General features: G+C 37.3%; 1 protein-coding gene across 1 annotated transcript in view; it reads left to right on the top strand.

The window, feature by feature from the left end:
• Positions 1 to 23,917, top strand: part of LOC149065262 (cytosolic carboxypeptidase 6-like) — a 659,637-nt gene that overhangs the window by 363,821 nt on the left and 271,899 nt on the right. Inside the window, exon 4 of the mRNA XM_089254127.1 lies at positions 2,592 to 2,686. Within this exon, the coding sequence (XP_089110253.1) occupies positions 2,592 to 2,686 (95 nt within the window). The remainder of the gene's footprint in view (positions 1 to 2,591; positions 2,687 to 23,917) is intronic.

The following is a 23,917-nucleotide window of genomic DNA, read 5'->3' as shown; positions in this document are numbered from 1 at the left end:
TTCTTAAACAATGCGTTTCAGACATGCATATGCCTTTACAATGTCTGTGTGTGTGTGTGTGTGTGTGTGTGTTCTCTGTACAAATCTACAATTTTAGATCTATCGTTGCCAAATTCTGCATATTTACCAAATGGCACCCGACTTGAATGATAGACTGCTGTAGAACTTCGTCAGAGCTGGACAAATGCCCGAAATGGGAAAAAAAGCTCTCGGGCAAACAATTGTTCCTGGGCCTCAACAATCACTTTCGAAATATTTACTTTGGTTAGCGTGGTTCCCTACCAATGCGTTTCAGACGTGTACAAGCCTTTACAATGGTTTGTCACTTCTTTAATGCTGTCAGTATCATGTATAACAGTTTGTAGCTTTATAATGGTTTGGTTTGTCGCTTTTTCAATCTTCCCAGCAATCATAGGCGGAGATAGATTTGGAAGTCGGTCATTATTGCTGGTGGGGGGGGGGGGAACGATGATGATGACGATGATATGATGATGATACTCACATATGCATTAGATTAGTCGACTCCACCTTTGACGCTGGGGGTTGGGGCAATGCCCCCCCCCCTCCAGTATCTCTGCCCATGCCAGCAATTTCAGAAAATCCGGACAGCGCCGGGCATTATAGCTGGTATTTAATAATCATAGAATAAATTATGTGCATTAATTTATTCATTTTTAAATTATTTTTACTTTGTTTCCAATTATTTTTTTTCTAAATTTTATAACAGATCGTTACATAATTTCACGCACTCTGAACCTCTATGAAGCGAGAAACCTGTGTTCAACGGAGAAATAAACTCGGCACCTTCCGATTCTGTTGAAGACAGATTTCACAGTATATACAGTTTCTCGTTATTATTCTGCGTAACAACTGTTCTCTCTCTCTCTCTCTGGGAGTTTCTAAACCTTTTTTTCTTCTTGAGGAATCTCGAAAGACATTGAAATAAGTTATTCCAAGAAATCTCACGGCGGCCTATTTTAGGTCTTTCGTTCCCCCCCCCCCCTTTGTACTGAGAATTGCGTGCACATGCACATGCTGTGCAACGCACTGAAAAAGAGGAATAGGAACAAAAAAAAAATTGGGATAGCATGTCGGACGTCAGAAATGGGCACAGTCACGTTACATTACATGCAACGGACACGAATGATGAATTACGAATACGGGAGAGAGAGCATGTCTTTGAAAAAATAATAATATTATTATAGATATATATATATAGGTACTTATATATACACATATTGCTGTGTACAGCATTGGTATGCGGAACAGAGTCTGCAGTTTACGGAAGCTCTTATCTTCTTACACGGCCCGAGAAATGCGGAACATTCTTTTGATGAGGCGGCCAAGGATTGAAAATATAGGGAAGTGGAATCTTAGGGAGTACGGCCTTTTTGTTTTTTGCATGCATAACAAAAGTCGGACATGAATTTTTTTTTTTTTAAATACTGAATTTCGATTGTTATGTGGAGAATTTATGAATGAATTGTTTGATACAAATGCAAATACCACGCCACAACAAGCAAAATGCCCAACGAGGTGACTGAGAAAAAGCAGCGACCCAATTAAAAATGAAATCAACAACATTATATATGCATGATAAAATATTATACAATGCCCATAACGCAGGCATATTCAAGACGCTTGCTCGCGAGCACTATGGTGCTCCCCTGAAGCACATATAGTGCTCGATGCTCGTGTTGGATTTCGCGCTCGGGAGCCCTCTTTGTCAACGTTCCAATTAAACGCCTTGTACAAATTGTATCGAAGGATTGAAATCATCCTTATTTCATGCATTCGTATGTTAAACTTGCCATAAGGGTGCTCGCTTTTTGATGATGGGTACAGGAAGTGCTCGCGATTGGAGAAAGGTTGAAGACATCTGCCATAAAGAATACTTATGGTTGTCTTATTCTAAGTATGGATAGCTTCTCGATTTACCCAAATATTTGCAGAGGAAAATGTTTTAGTTCCGCTTGTAGTTATTATTCTGAAACATATGTTTTCAACCTTTCTAGTCGCGAGCACTGCTTGTATCCCTCATAAAAAAAAGAGCACTCTTACGGCAAGTTTGACGTATGAATGCGTGAAGCCAGGATGATTTCAGCCTTTGTATGTAATTTGTACAAGGTGTATATAAGAACGTTGATCAAATCGCCCATGAGCATCGAACATTCCAGGAGCTTCAGAGAGCACCGTGGTGCTCGCGAACAACGGGTTGAAGACCCCAGCTCTAAAACTTTCATGCATCTGCAAAAACACAAAGTTTCAAGATATAGCTATTTCTCGGTTTTCCTCGAAACATGAATGTTAATGCTAACCGTCATACTCGACTCAACCAAAAAAATCATAATCGTAAGTTAAAATTGATTGTTTTTCCCTTGAACTTTTTAAAAATTCCATTAATTTTTTGGTTAACATTTTACATGAAAGTTTTCCAGAATATTTTGAGAGAGTCTGTGTCTGTAGCAGCATTTCCTTTTTATCATATCAACACAAAAACGATATCTACTCTTTTACTTTACTCATATAAGTTTTGTGATTGAATGTAATTTTCGCAAAGAGAATCAAATGCGGTCAATTTCTCCTCCTAGCGTGTCGTGTTCACATTCGTCAACTTCAGTGAATTCACAAGCACGTTCCAATCCAGTTTTTCACCTGTTGTCAAGTCAACTTGTAGGCCTGAATGGTGAGTACAATTTTTCGCCGTATGTCTTATGCGCGTGTTGAAACTTTAGCTCCTAAAAAGAGTTAATTATACAGATTCAACGCTGCCGTACAAGGAAAGAGGGTGGAGGGCAATGGTCATTTTTGCCACACCACAGTCATTTTCTGCACACGAGGGCTAATTAGACCGGAATCTACAATTCAATGCCGATTCCGAACGGCAGGTTTGTTTTTATACTCATCGAGAGGTTGGTGCGCTAACCCCTCGATGGCGGACTCCCTGCGGTAGCAATTTTTTTTTTGCGGTCATGTCACCGTTTCTGTTGTACCCCGTGTCAGGAAAGTTTCCTGACAAGGACGAACCTGGTATCGAACTCGCGACACCTCTAAACATTCTTTAGTACTTTAGGCCAGCATCTTATCGACCGGGGCTACCGAGCCCGGTGGAGAGCAAGTGCTCGTTACACAGTGCGATACATAGTTATAAGACACTATCAAATATTAGTGAGATCACAATAAGAAGCGAAGTAAAAATTGTCAAAAAATTCCAATCTGTTCAGTGATGGTGCAAAATAAATTTTTACCAGATACTTGGAGTTTAAAAAAGGAAAGTATTTCACATTTTTTTTAATAGAAAAACAAAAAAAAAATTGGTATAGACAAAATTATAAAACATTGATTTTAGGGGAAAGAAAATTAAAATTTAAACCAATTTACATACGATTTCACCAAAATCAACCAGAGTGTCACAAGAGACATAGCTTCAAAGCTGTGATATGGCGGCTTTCAGATGCTCGATGAAGGGAAATTGCCTCCCACCAGCATATAATGATATGCAAAGGGTGTCCCACATGTATTTCCATGGTCCCTCAGATCTTGGGACAGGGTCCCTAAGCTAGACTTTTTGGCGGGCCCCAAAGCCATATTTTTCACAAGCCCTTCTGAAGTGAATTTATATCACGGAAAAACAAAACAAAAATGATGGTATTTGTTTCTGGCTTCAGAGCTGAAGCCCAATCAGCCCCTAACAATGTGGAAGGACATAAGCTTTCCGTGGATTTGAGATCGGAGGAACGAGCTGGCCATGAAAGGAAATTGATGTTTTCATGCTTGAAAACCTGACGCACATGAACTGACGCATCATCTTGTTCTAATATGTAATCTTCACCACAAAGAACTTCTTTATATGATATAAATTAGCTCCTATGAAAGTTTTTCGTAACCTTTTCGGTTGATGATTGAGGGCAAATAAAACACATCAGTCTTTCCTTCAGCAGAAAATGTTCCACAAACTCTCTCCGAACCACCATGCATTCAACGGCTTACTAATTGCTGTGTTGCAGGCCTCACATCATGCAAATATAAATGCAAACAATCTGGACCATGAAGATAGAATTTTTCTTTTTCATCGGAGAACATAACTGAATACGACTGACGAGTCCAAAGCACGGTGCGTTTTGCGAGAGTTCAACGAAAGCTTGAATCGAAATCGTTCAGCGTGAGCATATATATACGCTCCAAGGCTACAACATTCCATTTGTTCCCATACATTAGTTGGTAGAGCACTCGTCCGGCACACGAGAGACCAGGGTTCGAGTCCCCGTGGGGTGGGGGACAAGGATCACCATCATCTCCACAAATAACTAGTCTTTCGAGGAATCTTGTAAAGGCTAAGAACTCAAAATTTGACAGGAAGAGATCTCTTGTGCATTTTCTGCAAACAAGAGCATTTATCGAGGAAACCGTTGCTTTGTAATTCTTTCTTTTTGGCAACATGAAGCTTACAGCAGAGAAAACAACCGCGCGGCTTGAAATTTTGCTTCATTATTTGATTCTTCAATTATACAACGTACCCTGTAAGTGCTGATGTGGACTTTATCCCATCACATAAACCGTTTGCTGTAGAGTTTCAATTTGAAAAAAAAATATTCAAAATGTGTTCAAAAATTACCCTGTACTAGTTTTGAAAGAGGAAACACAGCGTGTCACGCAAAATAGAGAAATCTATATACTTTACAGTCCTCTGCTCCACTAACTTCCAATTAGAAAGTTGTTGCCCTCTCTCTCCTGAGGCCAACAAAAGACATCTTTTTGTTTTAATTCTGCAATATTTGTTGATGTATCTGAAAAATTGGGAAAGGAGCGTTGTCCGTTAGGTTTTATAGCTGTCTTTTCCATGATTTTTCTCCGATCTTTGAATGCAAATATCTTGCAGAATATTACGTTTAGAAACATGAAATTTTTATGTTCGTCTCAGGAGATACAGGGCAACAATTTGAAGTTAGAGAAGAAGAGGACCGTACGAAAAGATAGATTTTTTTTTTATTTGTGACGTACTGCATTCTCACTCCTAAAACTGGTATACGGTAATTTTTAACAGAATTTTTAAAAATTGGAATCATTATCTCTACGACAGGCGGTTTGAGGGCCGTATTCACCGACATGGTTTAAACCGTAGTCACAATTTTTGGATAAGAGAGCAGCATAGATTGGTTAAAAACCTGAATTTAACTAATCCGTCTAGATCTCTTATCAGAAAAATTGCGACTATAGTTTCAACCATGTCGGTGAATACCACCCTAAGAGATGTAGGCATAGCACTTACACAACACCCCGTAAATGTGAACACCCATCCTCACGTTCTACGAAATTCCAAAGTAAATTATTTAGGTGATCTTGGTGAATCTTTGATTGGTTTAGTCGTTTTATTCGGTAGAAACGGTGCAAATCTACCTTATGAGAAAGCACACGATTCATTGGACAGGAATTAAGCATACACGCATTGATTGCTAAAGCCGTGCACATTCTTGCAGTGTGACGGATAGGTGGACGTTGCGGTAGTAATCGCTTCATTAAGGTGTCTAAAATGAAACCAAAATTGGGCAGGCGTTCTGGGCTGAGACAAAGCTACCGCTGTGGTGGTTGAGTGGTTATAGTGACGGACTCGCGATGCGAGGATCCGGGTTCGAACCCCACAGTGGTGGTCGGCTGAAGTTGGTTTTCTGTGGTTCCCAACTTCAAGGCGCAAATGCGAGCCGATTTCCCCGTTAAAAAGTCTCGCCACAGAGAGCAACAGTCCTACAACGATAAATCATTCAATCATAACACTTCATTCATAGTTGGAAAAACTGGTGGCAGATGGCAGCACTACACATAACAAGCATTACAGAGAAACAAAAAATTTCACGTCAGGTTTCACTACACGTACACGCACATTCCCGCATGTACCGATTCGTTGGGGGTTCCGCGGGGGGGGGGTTGTATGTGTGGTGTAGCAATAGTAGGTAGGGCCTCCAAAAAAATGTCTCGGGGATCCATGATGTTCTTAAGTCAGCCACCTCGTTGGGCAATTTGCCTGTTGTGGCGTTGTATTTGTATTTGTTTGAATCATTCTTTAATTCAATCTATGATATACCAACATAGGCGAAATAATTCTGGAATAAAATTATCACATACTAATCCATCAGCATTAGCAAATTTATTAGATATCTTAAGATAGAACGATAACTGGCTAACTTGCAATGTTTTGCAACAAAAAAAACAGCTTTCATTACCTTTAGTCATACTTCACTTGAATGCCATTTCGGTATTTCTGAACCTCTCATCTCCCTGAGTGTTTTCTCGACTCTAAAGCCGGGTTTTCCTAGGCGCAGGTTATCTGCACCGTGTGCAGCGTGGAAACGATGATTGGTTAAAAAACTTGAATTTCAGGTTTTTAACCAATCCCCTCCTTCACGCTGTATACGGCGAAAAAATTCTATTCCTAGGGAAACCCGGCTTTACTGACGACAGTTGTTCTTCATCGCCGTTTTTAATCTATGCATCAAATATGGTCAGTCCGTTTGGAATTCCCACCAACTTCCGAATTATTTGAATTGCGGACAGACATACGTTCGGAATGGAACGTGCTCATATTTCAGTTACTGGTCTGCAATGACGAAACTATCGAATACAAAAATTTTTGGTCCCATATATGTCAAAGTACAACTGAATAAAACCGAATTCTACAGATATGGTAAAAGTTTGATATAGCAAGAATCCCGCTAAAACGAGCACTTGTTAAATACAGTCGAATCCCATTATAACGAACAACAAGAGACCGGAGAAATCACTTCGTTATAATGAAATTTCGCTATAAAGGAATTCCATTGCTCCTGTGCAATCTTTTCTGGGGGTTTAGAAAAGTGTTCGTTACAACGGAATTTTCGCTATAACGGTATTCGTTAAAACGGGATTCGACTGTAGCTAAAGTTACTGATACAAAAAAAAAACCCATCCGATTATAAAGAGTTGAAAATTACGAAGCTTCCGACTATAACGTCAACAATATTATCGTCAAAAAAGAAGTTCAGTGGAACCTCCCCTAACGGACACCTCCCGTTAACGAACACTTTTCTGATCCACGGTCCCGTGGAATAGGGCTTTGATGTATTTCACTCCCCGTTGGCGGACACTTTCGATAGTGGACAGCAAACTCTAATTTTTTATTTAAAATATTTTAATTTATTAATTTCTGATCATAAACAGAGAATTTATCATATTTACCCCAAGATTACGTTTAATCCCAAGCTCGTGTTGGTAAATGTGCTAAATTAAGTGATTAAATGAACATAACTATGGTTCAGGATGGTGAACTCAAATGGTAATGTTGGTTTCACTTGTCGATACGTGTAAAGAAAGCCAACATTATATGACTCTGATAATGTTGTTATGAATGATTTCACCTACTTATTCACATTTATTTTAATTTAATTTGATTTCTATTGCAAAATAAGTGTAAATACGCGTACCAAGCACTAAAAATAATTAATTGGTTTAATGAAGAGAACAGAGGTTATCAATTTTTCCCGTATTTATTTAGCCGCTGTGGTGGTCGAATGGTTATAGTGACGGACTCGCGATGCGAGGATCCGGGTTCGAACCCCACAGTGGTGGTCGGCTGAAGTTGGTTTTCTGTGGTTCCCAACTTCAAGGCGCAAATGCGAGCCGATCTCCCCGTTAAAAAGTCTCGCCACAGAGAGCAACAGTCCTACAACGATAAATCATTCAATCATAACACTTCACTCATGGTTAGAAAAACTGGTGGCAGATGGCAGCACTACACATGACAAGCATTACACATAAACAAACTTTACGTCAGGTTGCACTACACGTACACGCACATTCCCGCATGTACCGATTCGTTGGGGGAGTTAAGAAATCCATGAAGCCTTCAGTGAGCATTTTTATTCTTCAGTCGGTTGGGATCTTTTGCATCATAAAATACTCTATGCGAAAATTTCTTAGGGAATCATCTGCTCTAAGAACAAAAATCGATTTCTTGTGAGAGTTGTGCACACCTGATCATAACTAGGCTCAGATTGAACGTGGTGCTAGTCAATGTTCGCTGATACTGGAACAGAATCATTTAAAATACGATTACAGTGCAGATATATGCGAGAATGTTCGAAAATTTAGAACCTGAACAAGCAAAAATGACTGAAATTCTCTTGTAACGACAAGTCGATAACAACGAAAATTTCTCCCGTGATATTCGTGAAATGTCGTTAAAAAACGTACTTTTACTGTACAAGAAAACAAACGCAGCAGCGAGAACTTCGCTTTGGACACATATTCCTAAGAAACAAAAATTATGTCCGATGAAAATGTTAGATTAATGAGTTAATTATGAGAAATGGTGGAAATCATACAATTCCAAACATGTTATGGAATATCCTTCGCCAGAGCTATTGTGAATCTAGGAAGCTTGTCACCAGTACTATGGATCCTTAATGATTACCACAAAAATACATTAACCTAAATTTCGTACTAGTTTGCATAAAACTATAAAATACACATCGATTAGATCTCAACTGCATAGAAAAATCAAAATAAATCAAGAATATCTCCAACCACAACTCTCTCGGAGAAAGTTTCTCAATTAATGCGAGTTTAATTGAAGTTCCACACAAAGACGAGGAATCATTCTCACATACACTGTGTGACCAAATGACCATTGTACATCCATTCGAAACACGAATCATTAAAAATGGATATTATCCATTACTGAAACCGCTTCTCATATGAATTATATCCTCGTAAAATACATTATATACCGCGTTATAAGACATGCAGCACATAATGAATAACGAGAGAGGGGAAAAGAAGTCGGAAATACGAGTAATCTATCTTCATATTAGAATGAAGATATGAAAAATGAGCATATTGCATATCTTGCAACATGAAAAATTATAGAGGAGAATATGTAGAACGAGAATGGCGTATGGGGGATAATTGATTTTAGTTACTCCTTTTCAAGGAAACATTGAGATTTCTTTAGAGCCAAGGGAGAATCCAGAAGCGTCTCCGGAACCTATTGTTTTTCCCGGAGAGTTGACACAATTGCTTGCCAAAAGAGACTACGTACTTTCGAAGATAGAAGATAGTGACTACCAGATAAAAACAAAAAAATATTGTTGTTTTTTATCGTATAGTTTCTATTCTATACTATCTATCAAGAAGTTTCACTTTGGCTCGCATCCCGTTGGTGGCGGGGTGGTCTTCCGCGTAGCATCCGGTTTTCTCTGGGAAAAACCCCCCGGATGAGTTGCTGTCAGTCGAGCCCGGAAACTGAAGATAGATGAGCTTTACGTTTATTGGGTTTGTAAGCTTCCACCATTTATTTATTCTATTTTTGTTGTTGTTGTTGTTAGGAGGATGATTCTTTAGTCACGTCAATACGAATGGGTTTCGAATAGATTATTATCGATTTCTATATATTTTTATAATTTCATTCTACACCGAGTGCACAAATGGACCCTGGTCTGGTTTCCTCTGGGAGAAAATGGTCACTGTGTGTGTGTGTTGTACAACTTTTCTGTTCAATGCGTGTAATTTTTCATTACCTGAACGAACTTGATTTAAAAAAGTAAATTTTTGGTTTTGACCCTTCGAGTAGAACACATACACATTTTCAGAAATTTATTTCATGTAATGGAAATTAATATTTTAGGTGGTTCTATGGAATCACAACTTTACTTAATTTTTTTATAGAAATGTAGTTGAAATTACTTCTTATAAAACGGCCCTAAGTCGTGTAAAACAGTTTGGAGTATATGAAAAGTGTACCACACAAAGTGGAATACATGTAAAGTATACCAAAGTATAATACACACAAAGTGTACCACAAAGTGGAATGCAGGCAGAGTGCACCACAAAGTGGAATACATACAAAGTATACCACAAACGGGCATGCATAGAAAGTGTACTACAAAGTAGAATACATACAAAGTGTCCCACAAAGTGGAATACATACAAAGTATACCGCAAACGGACATACATAGAAAGTGTACTACAAAGTATAATACATACAAAGTGTCCCACAAAGTGGAATACATACAAAGTGTACCACAAATGGAATGCATTCAAAGTGCACCACAAAGTAAAATACATACAAAGTGTACCACAAAGTGGAATGCATGCAGAGTGCATCCCAAAGTGGGATGCATGCAAAGTGTACCACAAAGTGGAATACATGTAGAGTGTACTGAAAAGTGGAATAAACAAAACTGTAAGACAAAACGGAATATATACAGAGTGTACCATGAATTTGAAAAGAAAGAAACTATAAGACTATAAAATGGAATTTAACAAAGTATATATAAGTAAAAATTTATATAAAGTGCCCCAAAGCAGAATGTTTTGCGATGTTCTGCAACGAGCCCTCAGCTGACTGAAAATGTTCTGTGGTAAAAATTTGCATATACATAATAACGTTTTTCTACACTATTGTTAAAATTCTTCTAGATTGTTCTGCAACAGCACTGGTTGTTCTGCGACGTACGTCGCACATTTCGGCACATTCTGCTTTGGGGATAAAGTGTAAGAAAAAAAATTTAATTTATACAATGCGTATGACGAAGTGAAATATATGCAAAGTTTACCCCAAAAGTTGAATACATACAGAACGTAGAACGGAATTGAATTTTTACAAAGTGTACCGCTGAATAAGCGAGGAGTATGATCCGTTAGTAACGTTAATACGATTATATTATTATCGATTTCTATTTTTATAATTTCATTTTGTACCGCGTACACAAATGAACCCCGGTCTGATTTCATCTGAGAAAAAATGGTCACTGTGTGTGTCTACGTTTTCTGTTCACTGTGTGGAATTTTTCATTACATAAGCGAACTTGATTTTAAACATAAAGTTTTGGTTTTGGTTCATGGAGTTTTTAACATACGCATTTTCAGAAATTTATTTTATGTAAAGGAAATTAATATTTTAGGTTCTATGGAATCACTTTACTTAATTTTTTTTTTTTTTTGAAAAATAGTTGCAATTGCTTCTCATGAAACGGCCCTAAATCGAGTAAAACGTTTTGGAATATATAAAAAATGTACCACAGAGTGGAATACATGCAAAGTGGAATACATACAAATCGGAATACATACAAAGTGTGCAACAGAAGTGGAATACATACAAAGTGCAATATGTAAAAAAAGGAATACATACAAAGTGCAATATGTAAAAAGTGGAATACATACAAAGTGCAATATGTAAAAAGTGGAATACATACAAAGTGCAATATGTAAAAAAAGGAATACATACAAAGTGTACTACAAAGTGCAATACATACAAAGTGTACTACAAAGTGCAATACATACAAAGTGTACTACAAAGTGCAATACATACAAAGTGTACTACAAAGTGCAATACATACAAAGTGTACTACAAAGTGCAATACATACAAAGTGTACTACAAAGTGCAATACATACAAAGTGTACTACAGAAGTGGAATACATACAAAGTGCAATATGTAAAAAAAGGAATACATACAAAGTGCAATATGTAAAAAAAGGAATACATACAAAGTGCAATATGTAAAAAAAGGAATACATACAAAGTGCAATATGTAAAAAAAGGAATACATACAAAGTGCAATATGTAAAAAAAGGAATACATACAAAGTGCAATATGTAAAAAAAGGAATACATACAAAGTGCAATATGTAAAAAAAGGAATACATACAAAGTGCAATATGTAAAAAAAGGAATACATACAAAGTGCAATATGTAAAAAAAGGAATACATACAAAGTGTACTACAAATACAAATACAAATACAAATACAACGCCACAACAGGCAAAATGCCCAACGAGGTGGCTGATAAAAAGATGCCCATAAAAATATGGTTGTCATATGTTTCAAAAATACAGCAACCCAATTAAAAATGCAATTAGAACTACAAAGTGCAATACATACAAAGTGTACTACAAAGTGCAATACATACAAAGTGTACTACAAAGTGCAATACATACAAAGTGTACTACAAAGTGCAATACATACAAAGTGTACTACAAAGTGCAATACATACAAAGTGCACTACAAAGTGTACTACAAAGTGCAATACATACAAAGTGTACTACAAAGTGCAATACGTACAAAGTGTACTACAAAGTGTACTACAAAGTGCAATACATACAAAGTGTATTACAAAGTGCAATACATACAAAGTGTACTACAAAGTGCAATACGTACAAAGGAGAATACATACAAAGTGCAATACGTACAAAGGAGAATACGTACAAAGGAGAATACATACAAAGGAGAATACATACAAAGTGTACTACAAAGTCGAATACATACAAAGTGCACTACAAAGTCGAATACATACAAAGTGTACTACAAAGTGCAACACATATAAAGTGTACTACAAAGTGCAATACGTACAAAGGAGAATACATACAAAGTGCAATACGTACAAAGGAGAATACATACAAAGTGTACTACAAAGTCGAATGCATACAAAGTCGAATACATACAAAGTGTACAACAAAGTGCAATACATACAAAAGTGCAATACGTACAAAGTGTACGACGAAGTGTACCACAGAGTGGAATACATACAAAGTATACCACAAAGTGGGATAAACAAAAACGTAAGGCAAAACGGAACACACAGTGGAATATATACAGAATACAGTCGACTCCCATTTTAACGAATACCGTCAATATGGAATGCGAAAATCTTGGAAACTCAATTTTTGGTGTATTTTCAAAAACATGCAATAAAAACAGCTTGCACGCATGATAAAATACCATAAAATAATTTAAAAGTATAAATTTCAAAAATTTAATTTAATTTAATTTTAAATAATTTTGAGTCAATGAAATGTCAACCTTCTGCTTCAGTTTCCCCTTTATGTTTTTTGAACTAATTTGTATTCAATTAGATTGATGCCATGGCATTTTATCATGTGCGCAAGCTGCTTTTTCAATGATTTTCTTTTTAAATTTATAAAAATTTAAGTATAAAAGATATGCAAAACTTTTTACCATGATAGGATGGCACATACAATCAAGAATATGTGCCGAAAATGTGAAATAAATCAATAGTTAAATAGTATTTTGAATGATGTTTCCATTAGAGCGTAGTTTTTCACCATGTTAAAGGTATCACTTTCCCTAAAGTGAAAAGGGCTTAAAGCCGGGTTTTCCTAGAAGCAGAATTTTTGCGTCGTGTGGAGAGTGAAAACGATGATTAGTCAAAAAACATGAATTTCTTGGTTTTAACCAATCAGCATTTTCAAGCTGCACACGACGCAGAAATTATACTCCTAGGTAAACCCGGCTTAAGGCTAGGCTAAAACACCTTCAAAACGTCGGTGTGAACTTGTTTACAGTCGGTTCTATCTACCTGTTGCCAATAGAAAAAAGTATTTACCTATAAGAATCTAATCAGTACACAATGATGGATGCAAATAAAAATGAGCTCGATTCTAGTTATTTGTTGGCAACGCTATTATTACATGCAAGAATCGAAGTATGTATTTCTATTGTCCCAACGGGAAAACTTCGAGGAAATTCCCCACGTCGTTATATACACTCTTATTAACATTGGCCGACGCGACGGTGTTAGCGGTCGGTGATCGGCAAACGTTGCCAAATAACTGATAGAGTTACAACGAAGAATTATTCTTGCGTTAAGAATTAGGATCGAGGGGAATAAATTCGATGAGCGATGTCGCCGAACACTGTGAACGACATGACCACGCGCTGCCGCAACTCTGCCACCGCCACTGCCTACGCTACTTGCTTTTAGGAATTTTTCCATCTCCCCACATGTTCAACCATTCATCGATCGATTCGATCCGATCTATCTTAACCGATAAATACCTTCCCACGATTCACACACGCACACACACACAGCCAAATGCTAGTGATTTTCTCCTATCGATATATCTCTCTCTCACTGAAAATAATCGATAAACTTTTATATTCCTATGCACCCTTTTAAACAACCCAGTTGGTGTTGACATGCGTTTAAAATTGTCGTAATTACCTCTCGCAGCTTAGTCATTTGTATAGCGTTGTGTATGTGTCAGAGGAGTCAGAAAAATTGTACGCGCATATGTTGTTTTTAGTTGGATAAAATTATTAATAATAATACCCTATCTCTCCGGGAATTTATTAAACATAAATCCGATATTTAGTATGTTTCTCTATCGGAAACACTATTTAATTAGTATTACGAACAAACTTTCGAAAGTTAATTGCTAAAAATTCTCACGTGCCACGTTGTTGATAGGTTGATGGCCGTGGATGTGAAACGGAATGGAAGATCACAGAGGCGCGGGGGAACATTTTCAACTATTTAAAAACATTCTTTTCACTGGAAGTCGTTCGAGTGATTTCGATGAGTTTTGTGTGATCGTTTCAGCGGAAAAATACTTTCACCCAAGTCATGCGGGAAAATTTTTGCAGGTGTTATTATTCTATTCGGGAGATGCCAAGCGGGGAACTCTCGAGATGATTCTAAACGTATCGGAATAATAAATAAATACTGAATGCATTGCAAAATATATTCTTGAAATGATTTGCGTTAGAATACCTACTATTAGTAATTTTTAGATGATTTTTCAAGTAATACTAATATAAATGTAATAATGTATGGGAGATAATTGTTGCTATTATATACAAAAAAAACCGGAGTGAGCATCCTAAGTTCTTCAGTTCAAACACAAAATAGATAATCTGGATTTGCTAAGAATCATAGGTTTCAAACTGTTGTTTCACGAAACCAGAGTGTTTCCCTAAAGCTTCTTAGGGGTTACTCGATATCAAAAGCTGTAAAATTTCCCATTGATGTTTAAACAAACAAACTTGACAGAATTGTTGACATTTGTTTGTGGGATCCGTGGAGCAGTCCTGTAACAATCATGAGTTACATATCTCGTAACCATCAAAGATATCATTTTTCGTAACCATCTATGGTTCCATTGATCACCCTTTTAGCCATCCGCTGTTATGTGCCTTGTAGATATCGAGGTCTCCGTGTATCGTAGCCATCGAGGGCTCCGTGTCTGGTAACCATCAAGAGTTTCATGTTTCGTAAATAACAACGGGTCCATTAAAACATCTTGTTGCCTCCAAATGTGCCACTGAACAGTCTTGTGGTCACCATGGGTTCTCTGTCTTGTTATCAGCAAGGATTCCACGAAACAGTCTCGTAATCATCAAGTGTTTCGCAAAAATATCTCGGAAAACATCAAAGGTTTCATACCCCGTAGTCATGAAGGTCCCAATGTGTAGTAACTATCAAGTTTCCAATACCTTGTAGCCATCGATGGTTCTATGTCTAGTAACCGTCAAGGCTGTCATGACTTGTTACCATCAAGGGTTCCGAGTTTCGTTATGACCAATGGTTCCATGCCTCGTTACCATCAAGGGTTTCGTGTCTCGTTACTATCGAGGAACCCTTATCTCGAAAACATCTAAAGTTTCCTACGTCGCAACCAACGACCCATCGAGGATTATATCCCCCGTAACCATCAACGGAAGTCGTAACCACCAACAATTCTATGTCCCGTTACCATTGAAGACCCCATACAAACGACTCATAACAATCAAGGGTACGTCGAAGACGAAAACTCTTAGAAGACCTGTACTCCAAATACACAATAGAAATTATAAAACGAAACACAGTTCTCGCCGTTTATTTAAATCATTGATAATGTTATCATCCAGGTATTCTTATCACTTTTCGAAAGAACGAAACCGAACACCATCGTATCATTAAAAAAAAATATTCTTTTAAAGTTATTGGGACTTCGGATAATGTAATAATATTTTTTCTTCCGCCGAAATTTATTTTGTGCGTTCTGAAACTAAGGTTTGACCAAACTTACTTTTCTCCAGTAAGTTATTAGACTACAAGTCCATATATAGGAGGCTAGAAAGTTTTCCCATCTCCTACCGTTATCGACAAACATTTCCGTACTCACCTTCCTAATCGACCAGTAGTATTCGCTGTCAGCCACATGTAGAGTTGCTTTTGCAATGGCCTTCCTATAGCGAAGGAAAATGTATTACAATAATTGCGGGAGTAGAGGCTATGTCACAGACTCCTGATATTTGACGTGAATACATTGTTTGTTCCCGGAATCGCGTAGATAGGTTATCATCCGCTTTGTCTCTGGAACAGCTAACAAACGATACCAATGTCGTCTAGTTTCGTTGCGTACTTCCCGAGATAACAATCTCGGGAGACAATTTGCTACTAATAAGGGCAGCAAGCATGGTGCCCAGACGGAAAGATATATCGAAACTGGAGTGATATCATTGGATTTGTACTTGCAATGTGCATCTGCTATTGCTTTTGACTTGCGTTGCGTAGTTTTTGAGATATTAGCGTTTAAAGAGAATTTTGTCACGCAACATTTTGGGAATGCTCTAAGTATTATTCGGCTATTGCTATCAAACCCCCCCCCCCCCGAGTCCTGATGTGATCTTATTAAGCGGCGTGGATTGTATCACCCTTGTATAAATGCTATCTCATGTTTGTTTGCATAAAACAGCTACAGGCGTCTGTTTCAGTTCAAAACAACGACAAAGAAAGTAAATGAAGTGAGTCGTAAAAAGAGATTTTTTTGTTCTCTTATCTTATTTAAAGAAGAAACGCAGTTCTGCATTACATGAAATATTACAAGTCTTGATATTAAAGGTTCGTGATCTTGCTCCACGGCGTCCATAATGTATCGTGCTGCGTATCTGCTCTCATCCTACGTTCATTGAATGTGACAGTAACAAAACGCAGTTCACTGAATCCGTATGGCAATAGAGAGTCTTGTACATACAAGTTCCTCAAAGCTAAAATGTACGATATAAATATATATCGTAAAATATATTGGAGGGGGTTGGTTCTCCTTCACGGAACGAATTCCGAGCGTAAGTCGATGAGACAACCAAGCATATTTGCCGTTTTGAAATTTAATGCTAAGTGTGCATAACTCTGTTTTTTTTATATTTTACTTCAGAGAGTTCAAGAAATCGTCTCAAATCAATTTCTGTTCGGTACTTTGAATTTCTTTACAGCATTTTACATGATTCGGTTTCTCTATTTGCATAGGATGAAAGCTTTAGTAATTATGTAGGCTCCTTTATTATTGCGATCGCTGTGGAAAAATACAAAGGCTAGGCCACAACAGAAAAATTGCCCAACGAGGTGGCTGAAAAGAAAGATACCTATGAATAATATGTACATAGACATAACCAAAATACAGAAACCCAATACAAAGCGTATATCACGAAAGAAGATACCAATGATTAATACTATACAGCAGCGGTTCTCAACCAGGGCTCCGTGGAGCCTCAAGAGCTCCGTGTGCATCTCCCAGGGGCTTTGCGGCAACTCGAGGAAATTAAAATGAATCAGTAAATTTGATAGATAAGTAAATAAGAGAGGCCTGCAAAGTTCTGTCGTAAAACTTACGTACAAAAAAGGGCTCCTCGAGCCAAACAGGGTTCCGCCATAGAAATTATAAACTGAAAAGGGCTCCGCGAGTCAAAAAAGGTTGAGAACCGCTGCTATACAGGGTGATTCAAAACCCAACGTACAAACTTTGAGGGGAGGTAGAAAACTCTCAGAATCACAGAGGAATTGTATGACCGGAAACCCCAACCTGATCAGCTGGAGGATAAACGAAGATGCAGAAATGGCAAGCTAGTAATGGGTGGAAAAACTCTTTATTTGGCGATACTTTATACGAGGACACAGTACGTGTACACATAGATTCACAACAAGTGCTCGAAGTTCTTCGTGTTAAGAACCTCCGTCGCAGTTGCAAACATCCCAGATATGAGAGTATTTTTAAAAGGTTCAATAATCGATGCGTCGCCGTTGTGATGGTAAGAAATTTGAGTACTTGTGAAGCTTAGCGTGTACACGTACTGTCCTCGTGTAAAGTATTGCGAAATAAAGAGTTTTTCCTCCCATTATATTAGCTCGTCATTTCTGCATCTCCGTTTATCCTCCAGCTGATCAGGTTGGAGTTTACAGTCATACATTCCTATAGGATTCCGTTTTGTTTTTATGTTTTCTACCTCCCCCTAAAAGTTTATACGTTGAATGAAACAAAAAAGGCTTTCGTGGCCATCGTGTAAATTAGAATTTAGCTTGAAAGTTTTCAGATGTTTTGGCCGACGAAGATGCTTCCAATTCAGCAATTAATCAGTGATTATAGGAATTGCCTACTTGAATTAGAAAAATGCGCATTTTTCACAAAAAATCGTGAAAAACTCTGAGTTCTCCCTCTCTCTTTCTTTCGTAACTTGGGGTATTACTGTTTATGAAACGATATTTTGGATTCGGCAATCAAACGATCCAAATACTACTTTAGTAGCTACCGCTTATTAGAATCACGAATAATGTTATCATTCGGGTATTGTTATCACTTTAGTGAAGTATAGTTTTCGTCTTCCGGCGTTTCGTTCGCACGAGGGCGAAAATTTTCACGAAATCATCGCCCTCGTGCGAACGAAACGGCGAAAGACGAAAACTGTACTTCACATCGGCCAAAAAACCCAGAAAACTTTTCAGCCAAGTTCTAATTTATACGTTGATTAACTCTCTTTGGAATCACCCTGTATAATAATACCACCATTACCCATAATGAAGTTTATGGTTGTCTTAACTAAGTATGGATAGAGCTTCTCCATTTATTCCAATATGTTTATCGTATTTCTTTTTAAACGTGTCACAATTGTGTCAGAATTCACTACCCCCGAGGGGTAAGCTATTCCATTTATTAATAACCCTATTAGAGAAAAAACTCCCTGCGACACGCCGCAACCTGGAATTACCCCTCACTAAACGATACTGGCGCTCCCACCCCCCTGTCGAAGCAGTCGATTGACGGTATATGAATAACTCATGGTCCACCTTATCTATCCCGTTGAAGATTTGAAACACTTTGATTATATCTTCCCCCACGTAACACCTGCGTTCCTCCAATGTAAACGCATTTAAGAAATCATGTCTCTCTCCATCGCTCAAGCCTTGTGTGCCAACAAGAGCACACGCGTAGCTCTACCATGCACCGCTCTCAACCAAGGCTATGTCCCTCTGTAGCAGAGGTCCTCAACCTTTTTCCAGTCGCTAGCACTGCCTGTACCAATCATCCAAATAAGAGCACCCCTTGCGTCAAGTTTAACATACGATTGCATGAAATGACGATGATTTCAATCCTTGAATGCAATTCCTCCATGGTGTTTAATAGGAATGTTGATCGAGTGCTCGCGAGCACAAAATCGGACACGAGCATCGAGCACTCTGATTACTTCAGGTAGCACCGTGGTGCTCGCGAGCAACGGGTTGAAGACGCATGATTTTGTAGGTATGGTCTCCAAAACATGACAGCACGCTCCAGTCCAGGGCGAACTAAGACTCATAAAAAGCGTAAGAATGACTAGTAGAACGCGAAGAGACCTTTTTAAAGAATGAAACCGAGGATTCTATCCGATTTATCACCACCGCTGAATAATGTTCAGCAAACCCAAGGTGCTCGTCCATGAGAATTCCTAGAACGGTGACCCTAGTTTCATCCGGGACAGTAATAAACGCACCTAGAAAGAATAGTCGAATCGCTACGAAAATTGGCGATCGTTATATTACATACATTGGAACCTTCCCCTAATGGACAATCCCCTTTAAGAAGACAGAGAATGAATCTCACATCAACCGAGAATTTCTAATATTCAACTAAGATTATGTTTAATCCCAAGCTCGTGTTACTGATTGTGACAAATCGTCACTCAATTACTCATTTAAATGGACATAACAACAGTCGATGCGCAATAACTCGAATATCGCGATAAGTCGAAGTTTTCACGCATCTCCAGCACTTTTTCGGTATTTTATTGTGAAAATTTTCCTTTAGCTCGAAGTTTTATTCCTTTAAGTCGAAGTTTTTGGGAATGAAAGGAATTTAAAAAATGGCATTTAGTACGCAGCATTTAGCGATGGAATTTAGCATTTTGCAATATAATATAGCATTCTGCAATATAATATAGCATTCTGCAATATAATATAGCATTCTGCAATATAATATAGCATTCTGCAATATAATATAGCATTCTGCAATATAATATAGCATTCTGCAATATAATATAGCATTTTGCAATATAATAAATGTATATCACTTAGCAACAGAATACAGTATTTTGCAATAGAATACAGCATTTTGCAATAGAATTTATCGAAAGATTCTAGCATTTAGCGAAATATTTTAGCATTTAGCGAAATATTTTAGCATTTAGCAATAGAATTTAACATTTAACAATAGAGTTAAGCATTTAGTAATAGAGTTAAGCATTTAGTAATAGAGTTAAGCATTTAGTAATAGAGTTAAGCATTTAGTAATAGAGTTAAGCATTTAGTAATAGAGTTAAGCATTTAGTAATAGAGTTTAGCATTTTAAGAATAGAATACAGCATTTAGCAACAAAATTTATGAATATAATTTAGCATTTAGCAAGAAAATTTATTGATATAATTTAGCATTTAGCAAGAAAATTTATCGATAGAATTTAGCATTTAGCAAGAAAATTTATCGATAGAATTTAGCATTTAGCAAGAAAATTTATTCATTAAAATTAATTTATGTACAGTACGCACAACTTTTAACCGAAAAATGGCGATATCTTGGGTTCTGTTTATTGTAAAAAAAAAGAAAGGTAGCACATTCTTCTTCGTTTAAGATCTTCCATAAGTGTATTAAGTTAATTTTTTCTTAAGGGGTCATCTAAGAGGATAAAACTAGATCCAACTTTTGAAAGTTCAATGGTAACCCCATTTTTTTCCTTCCATATTTGGATTCCGTATCTCAAGAAATGCCAAAATACCAAATTTCATTAATTTTGAACGAACAGTTAGTGAAATATAAATTATTGAAAACCCGGTGTCGTAATGTGTTAAACAGAAACATGAGCATAATTGCTGAGATAATATAGGTATCTCATTACTTTTTATTTTAAATGATACATTGTAATAGCCCAAACATAATTTTATTACTCATTTTCAATTTGGCTTTTTTTAAATATGAGTTATGAATTATTAAAACATATTTTAAAAATTTATGAATAGAAGCATATACACTGAAGAGCCAAAAAAACTGGGACCTGCCTAATATCGTGTAGTGCCCCCGCGAGCACGCAGAAGTGCCGCAACACGACGTGGCATGGACTCGACTAATGTCTGAAGTAGTGCTGGAGGTAAGTGACACCATGAATCCTGCAGGGCTGTCCATAAATCCGTAGGAGTAAGAGGGGGTTCTGACTCTTCTGAACAGTACGTTGCAAGACATCCCAGACATGTTCAATAATGTTCATGTCTGGGGATTTAAGTGGCCAGCGGAAGTGTCTAAAGTCAGAAGAGTGTTCCTGGAGCCACTTTGTAGCAATTCTGGACGCGTGGGGTGTCGCATTGTCCTGCTGAAATTGTCCAAGTCCGTCGGAATGCACAATGGACATGAATGGGTGCAGGTGATCAGACAGGATGCTTACGTACCTGTCAGAGTCGTATCTAGACGTATCAGGGGTCCCATATCACGCCAACTGCACACGTCCCATACCATCACAGAGCCTCCACCAGCTTGAACAGTCCCCTGTTGACATGTAGGGTCCATGGATTCATGAGGTTGTCTCCATACCAGTACACGTCCATCAGCTCGAAGCAATTGGAACCAAGACTCGTCAGACCAGGTAACGTATTTCTAGTCCTCAACAGTCCAATGTCGGGGTTGTCGGGCCCAGGCGAGGCGTAAAGCTTTGTGTCGTGCAGTCATCAAGGGTACACGAGTGGGCCTTCGGCTCCGAAAGCCCATATCGATGATGTTTCGTTGAATGGTTCGCACGCTGACACTTGTTGCTGGCCCAGCATTGAAATCTGCAGCAATTTGCGGAAGGGTTGCACGTCTGTCACGTTTAATGATTCTCGTCAGTCCCGTTCTTGCATGATCTTCTTCCGGCCGCAGCGATGTCGTAGATTTAATTTTTTATCGGATATTCACGGTACACTCGTGAAATGGTCATACGTGAAAATCGAAATTTTATCGCTTCCTCGGAGATGCTATGTCCCATCTCTCGTGCGCCGACTATAACACCACGTTCAAACTCACTTAAATCTCGATAACCTGCCATTGTAGCAACAGTAACCGAACTAACAACTACGCCAGACACTTGTTGTGTTATATAGGCGTTGCCGTACTCTGATTGGTTCCATATCTCTTTATTTGCATACGCATGCCAGTTTTTTTGGCTCTTCAGTTTATTAATTTTCACTTCCTTCGAATGAGCATAGTCGAAAAACCAACAGAATCAATTTCCATTCAAATCGCAAGGGATTATATGAAAATGACCATTTTTCGGGACCATATGCTAGATATAAATTTGAAACTCATTGGAAAATTCCTCATGACAAATTTTGCGTAAATGTTTAAATATAAAGCTCATAACTTTACTGAAATGGGGCAATTATTGTTTTTGCAATTTTTCACTATTTCAAAAATTCGTTTCATTCCTTAGACAACATTCATGAGCTGAAATGGTAAATATAATAATGTTGCAAAGAATTCACAAATTAATACCATACAATTAGATTGATGTTAATATTTTTGGAGATGATAATCAATTAATAACGGTTCTCCCAATAGCATAAATTATCTTAGTGCGCGCCAAGTTTAAGGTAGGGGAGAGTCGTGTGTGCTAAATCCGCGACATTTCGTTTCATCCGTATTTTTTTTTTAGCATTACTAAAAACTGGGGAATTGCAAAATGAAAAACACGAAATTATAATATAAAATATTGCAATTGTTCGACGGAAAATTCTTATATATTTTTTTTCTAAATTGATGAAATTGGCGTCATAAATAATTGCTTTGTGGCACATCGTTTGAAATAATTATGGTATAAATATCCGTTCAATATCACGGATATAAAGTCACTAAAATGAAGAGTAAGAGAAAAAGGTTTGTTCTTCACCTCCATAAAATAAAAACCATTTATTTTTTAACAGCACTAAATCCAAACATTCGCGTAGCATATGCAGTATTTATAGTTCGAAACTTGTTTGGTGTGTGTTTTTCCCATTGCAATCGACCTTCAAATACAGTTTCTCAATATTCAGAGTGTCCCCAAACACATTTTCACTCATGTCTCTCTCATTTTTATACTTACAGCGATGAAATTTTATTTTTTAGGGTAAATGCAATGTGATAAATCAGATAAGATGGAAAAACAATAAGGGTTTATATTGAAGATTTTGAAGTTTGATATACATCAATAATACATCTTATAAATATGTAGATGACTCCTCATCAAGACGAATTGCGCATAGTTGGGTAGAAAATCACAAACCGTAATTTTTGGTGAAAACCACTTCATTCTACAACTTTTAGAACCCAAGAGATATCGCCATCGTTCGGTTAAAAGTTGTGCGTACTGCACATTAAGTTTATTTCTGAATATTTTCATATTCAATAATTGAATATATATTCAATAATTCATATTCTAGTCATATTCAATAATTGAATATGACTAAATTTGTGTTTTCGAATTGCTTCATCTTCAGTAGTATGGCGTAGTTTTACTAATGCGATAATAGCGCCGTTATTTTATTAAATATTTCTTTCCCCGCCCCCCACTCTGGAATCGAAATATTCGATAAGTCGAAATAACGATAACTCGAAGTTTTTTGTTGGCTGCAAACGTGTAAAGAAAGCCAACATTACTAGACTTATGATGATGTGTTACGAGAATGTTTTTATCTTCTTCACACATATTTTATTCCAATTTCCATTGCAAAGTGTGAGTGTGTAGTGCACGTATCAAGTACATGTTAAAATAATTAATTGGTTTAATGAAAAGAACAAAAATTATAAATTTTCCCATGTTTCACTTTCAATCTTCATTTGGGAATTATGCATAATCACCG

The sequence above is a fragment of the Pholcus phalangioides genome, unplaced genomic scaffold, assembly GCF_987345545.1.
Source record: "Pholcus phalangioides strain wild (caught in Gottingen) unplaced genomic scaffold, Ppha-v1.0 ptg000040l_1, whole genome shotgun sequence".
Lineage (NCBI taxonomy): Eukaryota > Metazoa > Arthropoda > Arachnida > Araneae > Pholcidae > Pholcus > Pholcus phalangioides.
Note: the sequence above shows the minus strand (reverse complement) of the source record. Positions and strands in the feature narration are given on the sequence as shown.